Source organism: Gymnogyps californianus, chromosome 16, assembly GCF_018139145.2.
Source record: "Gymnogyps californianus isolate 813 chromosome 16, ASM1813914v2, whole genome shotgun sequence".
Lineage (NCBI taxonomy): Eukaryota > Metazoa > Chordata > Aves > Accipitriformes > Cathartidae > Gymnogyps > Gymnogyps californianus.
The window spans coordinates 257,006-270,886 of NC_059486.1; the positions used below are offsets into that span (position 1 = coordinate 257,006).

At 53.8% G+C, this 13,881-nt stretch overlaps 1 protein-coding gene across 1 annotated transcript in view; it reads right to left on the bottom strand.

Moving 5' to 3' along the window:
- Positions 1-13,881, bottom strand: part of POLE (DNA polymerase epsilon, catalytic subunit) — a 32,174-nt gene that overhangs the window by 11,136 nt on the left and 7,157 nt on the right. The window contains exons 14-31 of the mRNA XM_050906864.1: positions 13,375-13,488; positions 12,224-12,436; positions 11,192-11,299; positions 10,283-10,411; positions 9,794-9,896; positions 9,553-9,699; positions 8,771-8,916; positions 7,075-7,223; positions 6,596-6,688; positions 6,181-6,325; positions 5,502-5,659; positions 3,771-3,966; positions 2,792-3,006; positions 2,398-2,500; positions 2,120-2,200; positions 1,925-2,047; positions 1,622-1,840; positions 1,089-1,298 (exon numbers count right to left, since the gene is read on the bottom strand). Coding sequence (XP_050762821.1) covers positions 1,089-1,298; positions 1,622-1,840; positions 1,925-2,047; positions 2,120-2,200; positions 2,398-2,500; positions 2,792-3,006; positions 3,771-3,966; positions 5,502-5,659; positions 6,181-6,325; positions 6,596-6,688; positions 7,075-7,223; positions 8,771-8,916; positions 9,553-9,699; positions 9,794-9,896; positions 10,283-10,411; positions 11,192-11,299; positions 12,224-12,436; positions 13,375-13,488 — 2,652 coding nt within the window. The remainder of the gene's footprint in view (positions 1-1,088; positions 1,299-1,621; positions 1,841-1,924; positions 2,048-2,119; positions 2,201-2,397; positions 2,501-2,791; positions 3,007-3,770; positions 3,967-5,501; positions 5,660-6,180; positions 6,326-6,595; positions 6,689-7,074; positions 7,224-8,770; positions 8,917-9,552; positions 9,700-9,793; positions 9,897-10,282; positions 10,412-11,191; positions 11,300-12,223; positions 12,437-13,374; positions 13,489-13,881) is intronic.

Genomic DNA, 13,881 nt, shown 5'->3' on the forward strand with positions numbered 1-13,881 from the left:
CTCTGAAAATCAGGAAACACTTTTTCCCTGTGAGGGTGACCGAGCCCTGGCACAGGTTGCCCAGGGAGGTTGTGGAGTCTCCCACCTTGGATGTACTCAAAAGCCATCTGGACACTGTCCTGGGCAACTCGCTCTGGGTGGCCCTGCTTGAGCAGGGGGTTGGACCCGATGGACCCTAGAGCTGCCTCCAACCTCAACCAGTGTGTCCTTGTTTCGACTAGGACAGAGTTAATTTTCTTCCTAGTAGCTGGTATAGTGCTGTGTTTTGGATTTAGTAGGAAAATAATGTTGATAACACACTGATGTTTTTAGTTGTTGCTAAGTAGTGTTTATACTAAGTCAAGGATTTTTCAGCTTCTCATGCCCAGCCAGCGAGAAGGCTGGAGGGGCACAAGAAGCTGGGAGGGGACACAGCCAGGACAGCTGACCCAAACTGGCCAAAGGGATATTCCATACCATATGACATCATGCCCAGTATATAAACTGGGGGAGCTGGCTGGGAGGGGGGATCGCGGATCGGGAACTAACTGGGCATCGGTCAACGAGTGGTGAGCAATTGCACTGTGCACCACTTGCTTTGTATAGTTTAATTCTTTTAGTATTACTATTGTCATATTATTATTATCATTATCATTGTTTTTCATTCCTTTCTGTCCTATTAAACTGTCTTTATCTCAACTCACGAGGTTTTTTTTTTCCCGATTCTCTCCCCCATCCCAGGGGTGGGGGGGCAGTGAGCGAGCGGCTGCGTGGTGCTTAGCTGCCGGCTGGGGTTAAACCACGACACAGTGTTTTTGTGGTTCTGTGACTGCTGCACAGCGCTGCCCACAGGGCTGAACTGGAGCTGCCCCACTGGCAGATCTACATGCACGTCTCAGATTCACCACCAAGAATGACAATGTGGGCTCCTGTTTCCATACAGATGTGTGCGAGCCTGAGGCTTTGCAGCCCCATCTGGCCTCCCCAGGGTTAACACCAGAGTGGCGCTGGGGTCAGCGGTCCCTGAACTTCACCATTTGACCACAGATAGTGTAGACGGGAGGCTTACGCCACGGGCTGCCCTTCGTGGCAGGTCCCCTCCCCGGTACCTGCACGATCTGCCAGGGCAAGTCCAGGATGCTGCGTGCTGTCCTGCGCAGGTAGCTGCTCAGCCCTTTGGAGAAGGCATCGCGGACCACTCCTCCACCTGCTGTCACCCCACCGTCCTCCAGACGTCGCCTCTTCCGCCGCTCCCACCGCTGCCGAGCCTGCAGCTCCCACTTCTTCTGGTGGTAGCGCAGCCAGACCAGCCGCTCTTCCTGAGTGGGGTGACAGCGCGCATGAGTCTAGCCAGAAACCAGCACAGGCTTCCCAGCCCCCCAACACCGCGCCATACAGCCGAGCCCTCCATCCCCCAGCCCCACATCACGTTCCTGCCCCAGCTGTGAAGCCACCACCGCCCCCCTTTTCTCCATCAGTCGTTATATTTCTCCATCTCCTGGTTATATTTCTCCTTGTAACCCTGAGCCATGGGTGTGCAGAGGGTTTCAGGAGACCCACAGCTCGCTCCTGGCAGCACCCAAGCTGCTTGGGTGGACGAGCACAGCCCCAGGGCATCGCCTGCCTAGTCTGCTTCACCTACCTTGGTGGTGCCCAGGGGCGGAGGTGGACCCAGGATCTCTCGCCAGGACTGGGATAGCTCCAGGTACTGGGACATCTGTTGGCTTTCCTCTGCTGCAGGGACTCGCTTCCGCTTATTTGCGATGGGAACCGGTGGCTGAAGGGTCTTGGCAGCCCCAAAGTCCTCTATGTCACCAATCTGTGAGCTGGGTGTCCCCTCCAGGGGCTGGTTGGCGAGGACCTGAGGGAGCAAGGACAGCAGGGGGACGTGAGTTGCAGAAGAGCCCCACCAGCACAGCCAGCACATTTCCCTCACCCTCTTTACCTGTCTCTTGCCTTCCAAAGTGAAGAGCTCATTGATTTTTTTCTGTTTGTACACGTCGTTCTTCTCCAGGAGTTTCTTGTGGAGCCAGTCTGGGTGCCGGACCCGCGGCACTGGGTTCTTTACCTGGAGAGCACCTCCAGATCAAACCGAGTCCCCCGACCAAAGCCCTCCTCCTGCAACCCCACCGCCCCGTACCTGCTGCAGGGCTGCGGGAATGGTGATGATTTTCTGGATGGTGCTGCCCAGTCTCTCGATGTAGTAGTCCCAGTCCAGGATCTGTGAAGAGGGCAGAGCAGCAGGCAGCAAAGAAAGCTGAGCAGAAGGCCACCAGACGCAGGATCAAGCATCTCCCCGGGACCCCCGCTCCCAGCACCCCGCTTTGCGAGCGCAAGTAGCCGCTGCCCAAGTCGCGCCTCTGAAGGGACGAGCCCTTGTCCCAGAGCTGGGGCCATCCGCAGGGATGCCCCACTCACCGCGCGGATGTTGAAGTCCTGCAGCGAGGGGCTCTTCAGCCATTTTCGGAGGTAGTGTTTGCGCACACTGGGCTCGGCTTGGAAGATGGCGAGGGGGATGGCCCTGGGGAAGGCAGGGAAGCACTTATGCCCCACTTGGAGCAAGGTCCCAGCAGCACACGAACCCCTCTCCCAGCCTGCGGAGACCCTCCAGGCTTCTCCTTCCACCCCTGCGAGGCCACTGCGCAGCAGTTGTACGGCGTTACCCATGGCTAGTCTTGCTCACGGTGTGAGCCAACAGACAGGTGATCGCTTGGCCACACCACACCAGCTCTCTCACCTCCTGCTACCCTGCCCTTCCCCTCTTGGTTGCCCCCACAATGCCAAAAGTCCTGGCCCCTCAAGATGGGGTTACCTCTCGGTGACCGGAGACCCTTCTGGTTTCTTAGAAATGATGAACCGGCAGCTCAGCCCTGCATCCTTCACCATCTGGTCCCCCAGGAACTCCGCCAGGCGCTTGGCAGTGCTGATGGAGGTGGACTTCTGCTCCCCGTAGTCCTCCAGCTTGCGCGACATGGACCGGTTCTCTGAGATCAGCTCAAACAGCTCCGAATCAGGCATGTTGGCAGCCTGAAAGGGAGGAAAAAAACCCAAAGCTAGCAAGAACCTAATGATCAAACCTTCCTGCTGTCAGATACGGGGAGTGCCTACACCCAGTTGGTGTGGCTCGTTACAGGAAGCCTGGGAATTGCTCCCTGTTGCAGCTGCCAACGTGACCTATTGAAAAGCGAGGCGTGGTTTGAGGCTTGCATCAGTTTATGCTGTGGCTGAGCTGTGGCAGCACTGCTTTGTGTTGTGCACACAAAGTAGTCGGGCTCACCAAGAACTTGTTGTACAAGGTCATTGCAAAATGGAAGGACCCAACCAGGCTCTCGGTCCCTCTCACCCCCAGTTTCTTGCGTTTTCTCTGCTCTCCCCAGTTATTTTGTAGCTGGTGTCTCTGTGCTCCTCATAAAACACTCCGCAGGCAAGTGGCTCTGTCACTCTCTGCCTCAGTGAATGCCCTTAGCCAACGTCTAAGGGGGGATGAGGGCCACCAGACCAGCTCCATGAAGGAGATGATTGGAGAAGGACACCACTCACCCACAGTTACAGGCCAGTTAAGGACACCACTTACCCACAGGCTCTGAACGAAGAGCCCTTGCACTAAAAGATGCTAACCAGCAGCCCTAGAGAACCAAAGCAGCAGCAATATGATGGAAGTGACCATCAGAGGCACAGCGGACCACCTACTCTGTGCAAGCAAAGTCCACCCTCCCCACAGCGCCCGACCAGCTCCATCACTTCTTCTCCGGCTCCACCTCGGGAGCACAGACGTGCTGAGCTGCGCCTACCTTGCTGTAGAGCACATCCAGCCAGTAATCGGCCACCTTGGCCACAGAAGCGTAGACCTCCTCCAGGGTGCTGCCTTTCAGAAAGGCTTCAAATACAGAAGACTGGAATATCTTCACCAGCTGCAGCTCTCCCCGGCGCTTCACCTCAAATCCCTTCAGCTCGGCCAGGGACCCGTCCTCGTTGAATACCGCGTACCTAGGAGACACAGCGTGGGCAAAACCTGGCCTGCACCAAGGCACACCTCCTCCAGGATCCCGCTGGTGTCCCTCCTGCCAGGGCGCTTCTCTCTGTGCCACCATGCCGCCATCCGGCATGTTCAACAGAGCCGCGGTGCTTGGCACTAGGATGATCTCGGAATATCTACAGCTGCTCTAAGAACCTTTTCAACTTGGTCTGCAAAAGCACGTCAGCTTGTGCCCCAACTCATCCATACTGACTGGGAGAATGATCTTAATTGCACGCAAGTAAAGGGCGGGAGGCGAGAGCCCAGGTGGGGAAATGGAGGCAGATATTAGGAAGAGGTTTAGAGAGAAGGAGGAAACTTTGTCAGCTCAGATGCTGGCAAAGGGGTTCAGAGGAAACTGGATGTAGCCATGACACGACTGTAGGAACACTCCTCCCTCTCTCCTTTTCTCTTGCATTTTTTTTTGCATTTCTCTCCTTTTCTCTTGCATTTTTTTTGCATTTCACAGCCCTGTCAATTATTTTTATGTCTCAAGAAAAACCTTATGGGAACATCAGCTAAGAGAAGAGAGGGGATACTCAAACCTACATCACTGGGCCAGTCCTTCTCCCACCTGACCACATCCCTGTGAGCACAGCCTTCTCTTCCTCCACCGACGATGGTGCCTGCCAGCCACCTCCAGGCTGTTTTGGTTGGAGAGTGACCAAGAATTAAATGTACTCGCTAACATCCCCAAACTACAAGAAACCAAGAGGCCCTGAGATAAGAGTCCTGCGAGCAGAGCCCGCTCAGTGCTCAGCATCACCTCAGCTCCTGTGGCAGGGACTCGCTGCTTGCAGAAAGGCACTGGCAGGAGACAGCAGACGCTGGAGCTCATCCAATGTGGCATTAAGCACGAAGAAGCACAGAGCTATAAGGGCAGAGGGTGCTGGAGGGCAGCAACAGCATTTCTTGGAGCCAGACCCAGGTCTGTGGGCACCCCTGTAGCTAGTGGCTGCTACTGCTCTAGCTCGTGTTCCTATTTAGGAGGCTGCAGAGAAATCAGTGAAGTTTGAGTAAAACTATCCTATAACGTGATAGTAATGGCAGGACCTGTTCCTTCTTCCAGATGGAGAGGGAACGGGAAACATCTAGGAGAAGCGTTACTGGAGGTCTGTGAACTCCTGAGACATGGGAAGGCAGGAACTGGTGAGCTTAAACAGATTAGGTTGAATATAAGCAGTATCAGAAGTCCTCAGAAGGAAAGTCAAAGTTCTCCTGCACACCTCAGAGCCAAACAGGGAGATCGTGTCTGGTCGCCAAGTTGGAGAAATGTTGTTTTGCTGTTATCTTCTAAAATTTATTGCCGTAGCATGGCACTGGAGGCAAGTGCATAGCTGGATTCAAAGATGAACTGGTGTAAGGAACTTGCCATTTAAAGCCAGCGAATCAAGCGTGCTGCCAGCTCCAGGGGCAAGGACCAACGTGCCCCACATGCACGAAGGGAAAGAGACCCTCAATCTGTTACCCAGGGGAAGCGATAACATTTCAAGCTTTGAAATCTCACCTTTTCTTCAGCTTCTTGCCCTCCTCCTTGGAAGCTGGGAGGATCATGGCCAGGTACGGTCCGTCCACTTCAAAAAAGATGCTGTTCTCCGAGCGTGTGATGTAGGTGAGAGAGGCTGGGTCCTGCAGTTCCTGGTACTGATCATTCGTGAAGCCTTCCTACAGGCACAGCCCCAGGAGAACAGCTTCTCTCAACAGCTGGGCTGGTTACACCAGGAGATGCCCCTCGAGCACACCCTGCCCAAAGGGATCACTGAGCACCCCTCTGAAAGCTACACCACAATTTAGCACTCAAAAAATCAAAACATCTGACCTGCCTGTTGAGAAGAAAAAATGCTTTGGACCTTAAAATTATATTCTTTTGTCTTACAGAAGCTGGAGCAAGCAGAGGATGGGTTTGGACCTTGCTCTAGTCTGGACTCCCAGCCTGCACAGGTGAGCACGCACCAACCCTGGCTTCTTACACACCACCCTCTCTGCTGCAGGGCTATCGGAGCCTCTCCCTCTGCTCAGGTGCTTTCCGGGGCAGAGAGCAGCTGTGCAGCAAGCAGGGCCATCAGCCCCAACGTCCCGCTCGCGACACGGGGAGCGGAGATGGAAGAGAGGCCCTCCTCCCTTATCAGTCCGCCACCTCCTTTTTCCCAGGCTGCAGAGCTGGCCTAGATGGGTGCAAGGCTCACCTTCACCAGGATGTTCAGCATGGCACCTGGGTAGGAGATTGTCACCTTCGGCTTCTTGGCATTGGTTGACTTGATGACAAAGTTCTCTGGGAAGCTGTTGGGGAGGACACACCAAATCCCATCGGTATCCAGTTCCAGAGGTCTCCTAAGGAAGGAAGGAAGGTCACTGTCAGGAGGAGAGTGGATGATAGGTGAGGATCAGCTCTGTGTCCCCCATAAAGGCAGAGGCAGCCTGTTGCATCCACTCTCTGGTCCCTTCTGCAATACAAACCCTCATAATGCAATAGAATAACCACAGCAGTGTCAGAAATCTGAATCTTCCACATCAACTGCTGAAAGCTCAGGTGTTTAACGTGCTCCCACATCTGTCCCAGATGCAGACGGACCTTTCTTCCCCAGCTCAGCACATACTCACCCAATCTGCTCGATCAGTTCCCTGGCCTGGGTGATGATATTCGCTCCCGTGAAGCAGACGATGCCAGCCATTTCCATGGAGTACCAGCGAGCTCTGTGAGCAGAGAAGTCAAAATGAAGAGCATGAAGTTCTCCCTCCCAAACCTAGCTATGGAGAGGGCAGGAGGACCTCCAGAGGAAGAAGGGCGAGAAACACATCAACACTGGCCCTCAGCAGATTGTTCTCCTTGCCCTAGTTATGATACTGGAAACCTACTAACAGACAAGATTCCCATCACTTATGCCCAACACTTAATGTCTGGCAGGAGTCTCCAGGATGAGAAGTCATTGGTAGAAGCAAGAGGAGAGCGTTACAGGCAGCACCCACCTTCATTCTGGTGCTTCAGAAGCAGGTGAAGCGAGCGACAGGCTCCCTAGGACAACCCCGGTTTCCAAGGGTCCTCTCTGGAGGACCCCAGCATCACCCGGGGGGAGACTCACCCTTTCCGCATGACATAGCCATAGAAAGAGTTGAGGATGCACTTGTGGGCCAGCTGCAGGGAGTCATACAGGATTTCCATGTTCTTGCAGCGCTTCACTTCAGAGGCGTCTCCTGTCTCCACCGCTGCAGACAGCTTCTTCTTCCACACCTGCAAGCCACAGGCAGGGTCAGGACGATCCCACACATCACTACTGGTGGTATCCAACTGGTTCCCCCTCAGTCCCAGTATAGCATTACAACTCTATAACAGTATCTTTGCCAAAGATCAGTAGCATGAGCTGAACATTCCTTTTTCTTTTGCAGCAGAGGAGGAGTTGGCCAGAGGCACTGTCCTGGTTTCAGCTGGGACAGAGTTAACTTTCTTTTTAGTAGCTGGTACAGTGCTGTGTTTTGGATTTAGTGTGAGAATGATGTTGATAACACTCTGAGGTTTTAGTTGTTGCTAAGTAGCGCTTATCTTAAGCCAAGGACTTTTCAGTTTCCCATGCTCTGCCAGCAAGCAGGTGTGCAAGGAGCTGGGAGGGAGCATGGCCGGGGCAGCTGACCCCAACTAGCCAAAGGGCTATTCCATACCATGGAACGTCATGCCCAGTATATCAACTGGGGGGACTTGGCCGGGAGGAGTGGATCGCGGCTCGGGAACTAACTGGGCATCGGTCAGCGGGTGGTGAGCAATTGCATTGTGCATCACTGGTTTTTTCCTTCCCCCCCCCCCCCTTTTTTTGTTGTATTCCTTTTCATTACTATTATTATTATATTTCATTATTACTATTGTTAGTATTATATTTTACTTTAGTTATTAAACTGTTCTTATCTCAACCCACAAGTTTTACTTTCTTTTTCTTTCCTTTCCTCCTCCTCACCCCCACTGGGAGGGGGAGGGGGAAGCGGCTGCGTGGTGCTGAGTTGCTGACTGGGGTTAAACCACAACAGGCACTTTGCCACATGGTAGGAAGGACCTGCAGCATCAGCCGTAACTCTGATGGGGACGATCAGGATTCAACCAGCGGCACTGCCCGCCTGCATCGGCTGTGCTGCGCCACACGTGCGCAGGCAAGAACCGAATACACTGCCTGCAGCAATCGATGATGTCTGGCTAAACAGCAGAACCGCCTGTGTAGAAAAAGCCTCTCAGCCAGCTCCGTGATTCACGGCAGAAGAGGCAGCTGGGAGCGACCGCAAAGCAAACAGCTCGATCATTAACTCCGCCAGAGGTAGAATCCCAGGGCCTCGTCATTGCCTTCAACACACTCCAAGAATAACGTGCCCTGGTCTCCTCTAGCACGAACCTCAACCGGCAGAGAACTAGAACGTCCTCCTGGAATCAACCATTCCTTCACCCGAGGTCTAGACCTTGCTTCTCAGCTTGTCTCTTTTCTCCACGTAGGAAGAATGCCCAAGACTGAACCCAGCCAGATCAGATATATCAGAACAGAGACTAGCTGAGGATTTGCTAAACCCAGTGAAAACTGGAGATGCAGCTTTGTTCCCGACAGCACCACAGAGGCAGTAAATGCCGTGGCAGCAGCCGCTGAAGATTCGGCAGCGAGCAGCCACAGCTGTCAGGAGCTCCACCACGTCCTTCTCGAATACAAAGGCTGAATAGAGCAATCCTTTAGGACTCGGGTTTTCAGTGAGAGACGAGAGGTCCCCAGCCTTGGCAAGACAAGTTAAACGAGAAGGTGAGCTCGGTACCTTGTGCAGCCCCTTGAACTCGTAGCGGCGGTCCCTGAAAGCTCGCACTGTGTCCACATAGAAAGAGTTCTCTCGCTGGCAGATGGTGGTGACTCGTTCCTCCACCTTGGTGACGTGGATCTTCTTGTACGCCTTGCGGCAGTAATCTAGACAAGGGAAGAAGCAGAGGGAGCTTCTTAGGGATGGGTGTCCCACTATGGACAGAGGGATGGGCACAGTATAGACAGGGAGACATCTAAGCATCAGGCATGGGTGAAGTGGGGAGACAGTCCTACTGCAAAGGGAGGGGAAGGAAGATACCAGCACGGAGAGAAGCAGCACCTTGTTACGGAGATGCAGGGACAGGTGGGGGAAATAAACTCATCGTGATGCACGTATGGCCCATCCACAAACCCAGGCTCTGCCCCCAGCCAGCTGGATGGTTCTGCTGAACAGCATCACTCCAGGTGATGGGATAACGTTATGTTTCCCTCTCATTAAGAGGCTTTAATAAGCAGCCTTCCAAAAAATGGAGCCATTCATGTTTCAGCTCAAATCCACGGCTCTCAACAGACAAAAGGAGAAACACTGACACAGGCACCGGTGCCTGGCTTCTCTTTGGGAAGCATACAGGAGCCTGCTGGGATCCTGGAGAAAGTCTGCCAAAGCACGGCCTGAGACCAGACCCAGTCTGAACTAACCCCACAGCCGTAAGGGAGGCAATGAATGGTGAGCACCGCTCACAGTCTAGGTTGCAAAACCCTGCTCCAGATCGTGACGTTGATTTTTTTTTTTTTTTTTACCTGCCAGCCGCTTCTTCTCATACTTGGCCTGTTCTTCCCGGGAGAGCTCGTGGAAGGCGCGGGGTGCTCCCTCGGGGGACAGAGGAGGGAACTTCTCCGACTCCAGCTGCTGCTGGATGCGGTGATACTCACTGCGGCTGGCAGGCACTGCGGAGGAGGGCAGCTATCAGTTTCCCAGGGGAGAAGCGGGAATTTGTCTCCATCTCTGTAGGTTGGACTGCACGGTCCTTACTGTACTTACTGAACTCTCCTCTCCACTGCCAAGTCATCCGGCGCTGACAGTTGGCACCCGGCTTGTTGAAGTCACAGGCAGCACACGTGGCCTCATCCACCATGGCTGAGGGCTGGACACAAGTAAGAGACACACAGGCGTTAGAGGGGACAGCTCTCCAGACGACGGCTCGTGCCAGAACAGGCGCTGGGTGGCAGAAGAGCATAGGTGTGAACATCAGAGATGGTACTCGGGGAGTTCTCCTTCCAGGGCCTTTCGGGAACACAAAGCCCACAAAAACAATGGCTGTTTTTTTGGGAAGAGTCCTAGCTAAAGTTGTAGGTCAGCCTCTGCAGATCTGGCATCCATGGCAGCTTGACTGAATTTCACACCCAGCCTTATCTGATGCCCCTGCCCTGAGGGGAAAGTTCAGCCCTTGCTGTTAAGGGGGTCCAATCAGAGGGACCACCAAGGTCATCTGAAAGACAAGTTAGGAGAGATGAGGTTGATGTTACCCACCTGCAACCTGTTGGTCAGAATGATGTTGGGGTACATGGCCCCCACGTCTAGATGGTAGATAAGGGGACACTCAATTCTGTTCGGAACGTCCTTCAGGGAATTCAGTTTGACCTTGATTTCATCACAAACCTGTGGCGAAACAAAAAGAAGTGAAATTCAGACAGGAAGGAGTTAATGAGTCAAATACCTGTTGAATTTGGTCCTTTACTCCTGCACAGGGACATCTGCCACTGACTCTGGGGAAGGATTTAAAGGACCAAAGAAGGAGCATCAGGGACTCCTTGACCACTGGTATTTTAGGTTTTGTTTTGGACCTCCAAGGTAGGCTTTATCTGTAGGGGTATGTGGAACGTGAGAGCAGCTGCTTCCTAAAGGTTAATCGATCAGGGACCTTTTCAGTGCAAATGGGTTAATGGAGACAACACCAAAGACCACAAGTCCCCAGTCACGAACTGATGATGCCCTCCAAGAAACTCCAGACTCAGCTTTGGAGAGGGGCAACCTGCACTTTGTAGCTATAAGAAGCAGGGAACAAGAGGAACATGAGTATTTGGGATATCTGAGGGGTCTGTCTTCTCACTAAATCCCTTCCCCGCTCTCTCAGAGCTTTGCTCCTGGTTGAACCTGCAAATGGGAAATCAGGAACCGTGTCCCTCAGCTGGGGCAGAGATCCCGGATCCTCGGGCTGGGCTCCAGCAGCTGGGCAGGGGTGTCCTGGCTGGGGCTGCTGGAGGTGGCAGCTGCTTAGAACATCCCTTAACACCATCTACTCTGCAGGTGCCCATAGATGGGCTTCTCGGTCTCTCTCCATAGAGCATAAAATAAACCTAAACAGGCATTTTAAAGTGCAACCCCAGCCTGGCCGCTCAGCCCTCCCTGCCAAGTCCAGTCGTGCCGTGGGCGACGTACCTCCTGGAAGTTGGTGACTTGATCCAACGGCAAACCCTCCTCCTCCTCGATGGCGTGCCGCAGCGTCTTCTCCACGTGCTGCACCAGGAAGTCGAAGGCCGCAGGATTCTGCAGGGGCGTGGGGACGGCACTGAGACCACGGGCAGCTGTCCCTGGCTGCAGGCCGGCAGCTCCTGCCCTGCTGCCTGCGTCCCTGCCTGACTTGGGGAGCTCTAAGCACGGCCCTGCAGCATAGGGCAGTGCACTGAGGCACGGGCAGGGTGTAGACCACTGACACCAGGTCAAAAAAGAAAAAGCAACGAAGGGAAGAGACAAGGGTGGCTAACGAGCAGCCGGGATTGCGTTTGCATTTGGTAGTGCAGCACCTCTCATGGTCGCGTGCTGGCTGGTGCAAGGGTCCAAAGATTCAGACTTAGTCCAGATCCTTTTAAACACCCAGTGCGTGCTCCCCCAAGACCATTCACTAGATGATATCCACCAAAATGTCCCGCACTAAGTGCAATGCATTGCACGGCAGAGAGTGAAGCTGCCTCTGAAAACTGAAGAGTCTGTGAGCACAAAGCAGGCATGAAGCAGGGCAAGGGGGAGGTGATGGAGATAGCAGCATGAACCAGAAACAGGTGAAAGACACCCAGGAAGGGTTCAGAAGAAGCTTAGTTTGGGTGGGAGAAGGACAGAGGGAGGACAGGACCCCAGGGGGACAGAGGCATATCTTCCAAGAACCACCGGCTCAAAACCAAACCCAAAACCCCTCTCCACCACTCTCCCTTGCTGTCAACTAGGTCTGGCTTGCTTCCAGTATGTGATACACATGACACTTGCTCTCCCAGTGAAGCACAGATGGACACTTGCAGGCCTCCTCCCATCCCTTCCCAGCCCAGCTCCATGCAGCTTCAGGTGCTCAAGGTCCCCTGAAGCATGGCAGGCACTGCCCAAGCCCAGCAGGGACACACAGGAGATGTTAACACCAGCGAGGGTTATTCCTCACCACCACGCTCCACGAGGACAGGGGTTGGCTGCGTGGCCCCTTACCATTTTGAAGCGGCAGGGGATGTCACTGCGGAAGACCCCAGATTCCAGCGCTTCCACGTGGCCCCCCACGTATGTCTCCGAGTCCAGCACGTGGCCATCTTCTGTAAGTTTGTTGAATTCCTGCTCCTGCTTGTTGGGGAAGATGATGTTGGCATGATAGGCCTGAACCATCAGCAGTGCCTCGCACAGTGTCCCAGATCCTTTTCTTAACACCTGCAGGAGAGACATCAAAGCCGGTTTTAAACTCAAAAAGAGAAGATTTGGATTAGATATAAGGAAGAAATTCTTTACTATGAGGGTGGTGAGACACTGAAACAGGTTGCCCCGAGAAGTTGTGGATGCCCCATCCCTGGAAGTGTTCAAGGCCAGGTTGGATGCAGCTTTGAGCAACCTGATCTGGTGAAAGATGTCCCTGCCCACGGCACGGGGGGGACTAGATGATCTTTGAAGGTCCCTTCCAACCCAAACCATCCTCTGATTCAGCAAGAACTGCTGTACCAGCGCTGGTGGGACTGGACTGGCCTTACAGCCACATCAGTGAGCCGGACGGCTTCAGCTAGTGACACACGTGTGACCACGCAGTGGGCAGTGCTGCAGCCCACGGCAAGGATGACGGGAGCAAGTGAGAAACCAACACTGACTCCTTCGTGTCAGCTGGGAGGAGAGCAGGCTGCAGACAGTGCAAAGACCTGCAGACCTCTGCTGCCATCGTCTCCTAACACTACTCCACTGTCAAGCGCCTTTGTAAGCTAAACCAGGTGGGGACAGAGGGACATTTCCTACATGCTTAGCACCGACAGCTTCCTAACCATCCTCCCTACAGCTGACAACAGCCATCAGGAGACCCAGCTTTGCATGACCACGACTGCAAGTAAACTTGGCTGAGCATGGAGCATCAGCCATACTTTCTTGCTCCAGCCCTGTACTGGCAATCCTCAGGTCTCTTGTTCTTAGGCACCTCTCTCAAAACACCCCAGGGCTGTGGAGAGAAAGGAGTAGCCTCCAAATCCACCCTCCCTCCCACCCTCCCTGACACAGACTGGAAAGTGCCCGGGCAGTGGGAATCAGGTCTGTGGCCAGAGCGTCCCTGCAGCGTGGGAGACGTGGCTCTTCGCCCGGCAAAGAAATCATCATTTCAGGAGTGCACCCACCTCATCAGGCTCCATGGGAATGATGGTGCACAAGGCAAAAATGAAAGGATGCACATACTTCATATACATGTAATAGGTAGCAACTGCGTCGGACACTGAATAGGTGGCCAGGGTCTGTTGGGGAAGGGTGAGAGGCAAATTAATCCCAATCACATGTGATAGAGCAGCTCAATGACAATAATCTTTCATTGCTTCCTGCTGGACACGCTCGTATCAGCAGGAAGAAGGGAAAGGTGTATTTCTCCATGTCCTAGGTTGTAAAGAATAATCTGTTTGCTTCCAAGGACATCCTGCTCTAGCTCTAATTACACAGCGATACATCAGCTTTGAATGAGAAGAAGTGGGGAGGATGAGCTCATGGCACAGGCTCATGGCCGCCCTGTTTGGGAATCAGGAGGCTGCTCCAGGGCTGCAGCAGAAATCCCCTGCCCGTGGCACCTGGAGCACTACATCTATTTCTTGTCCCTCCAGCAAGTCACGGCTCTTTGTGGAGTTTCTGATTTAGGT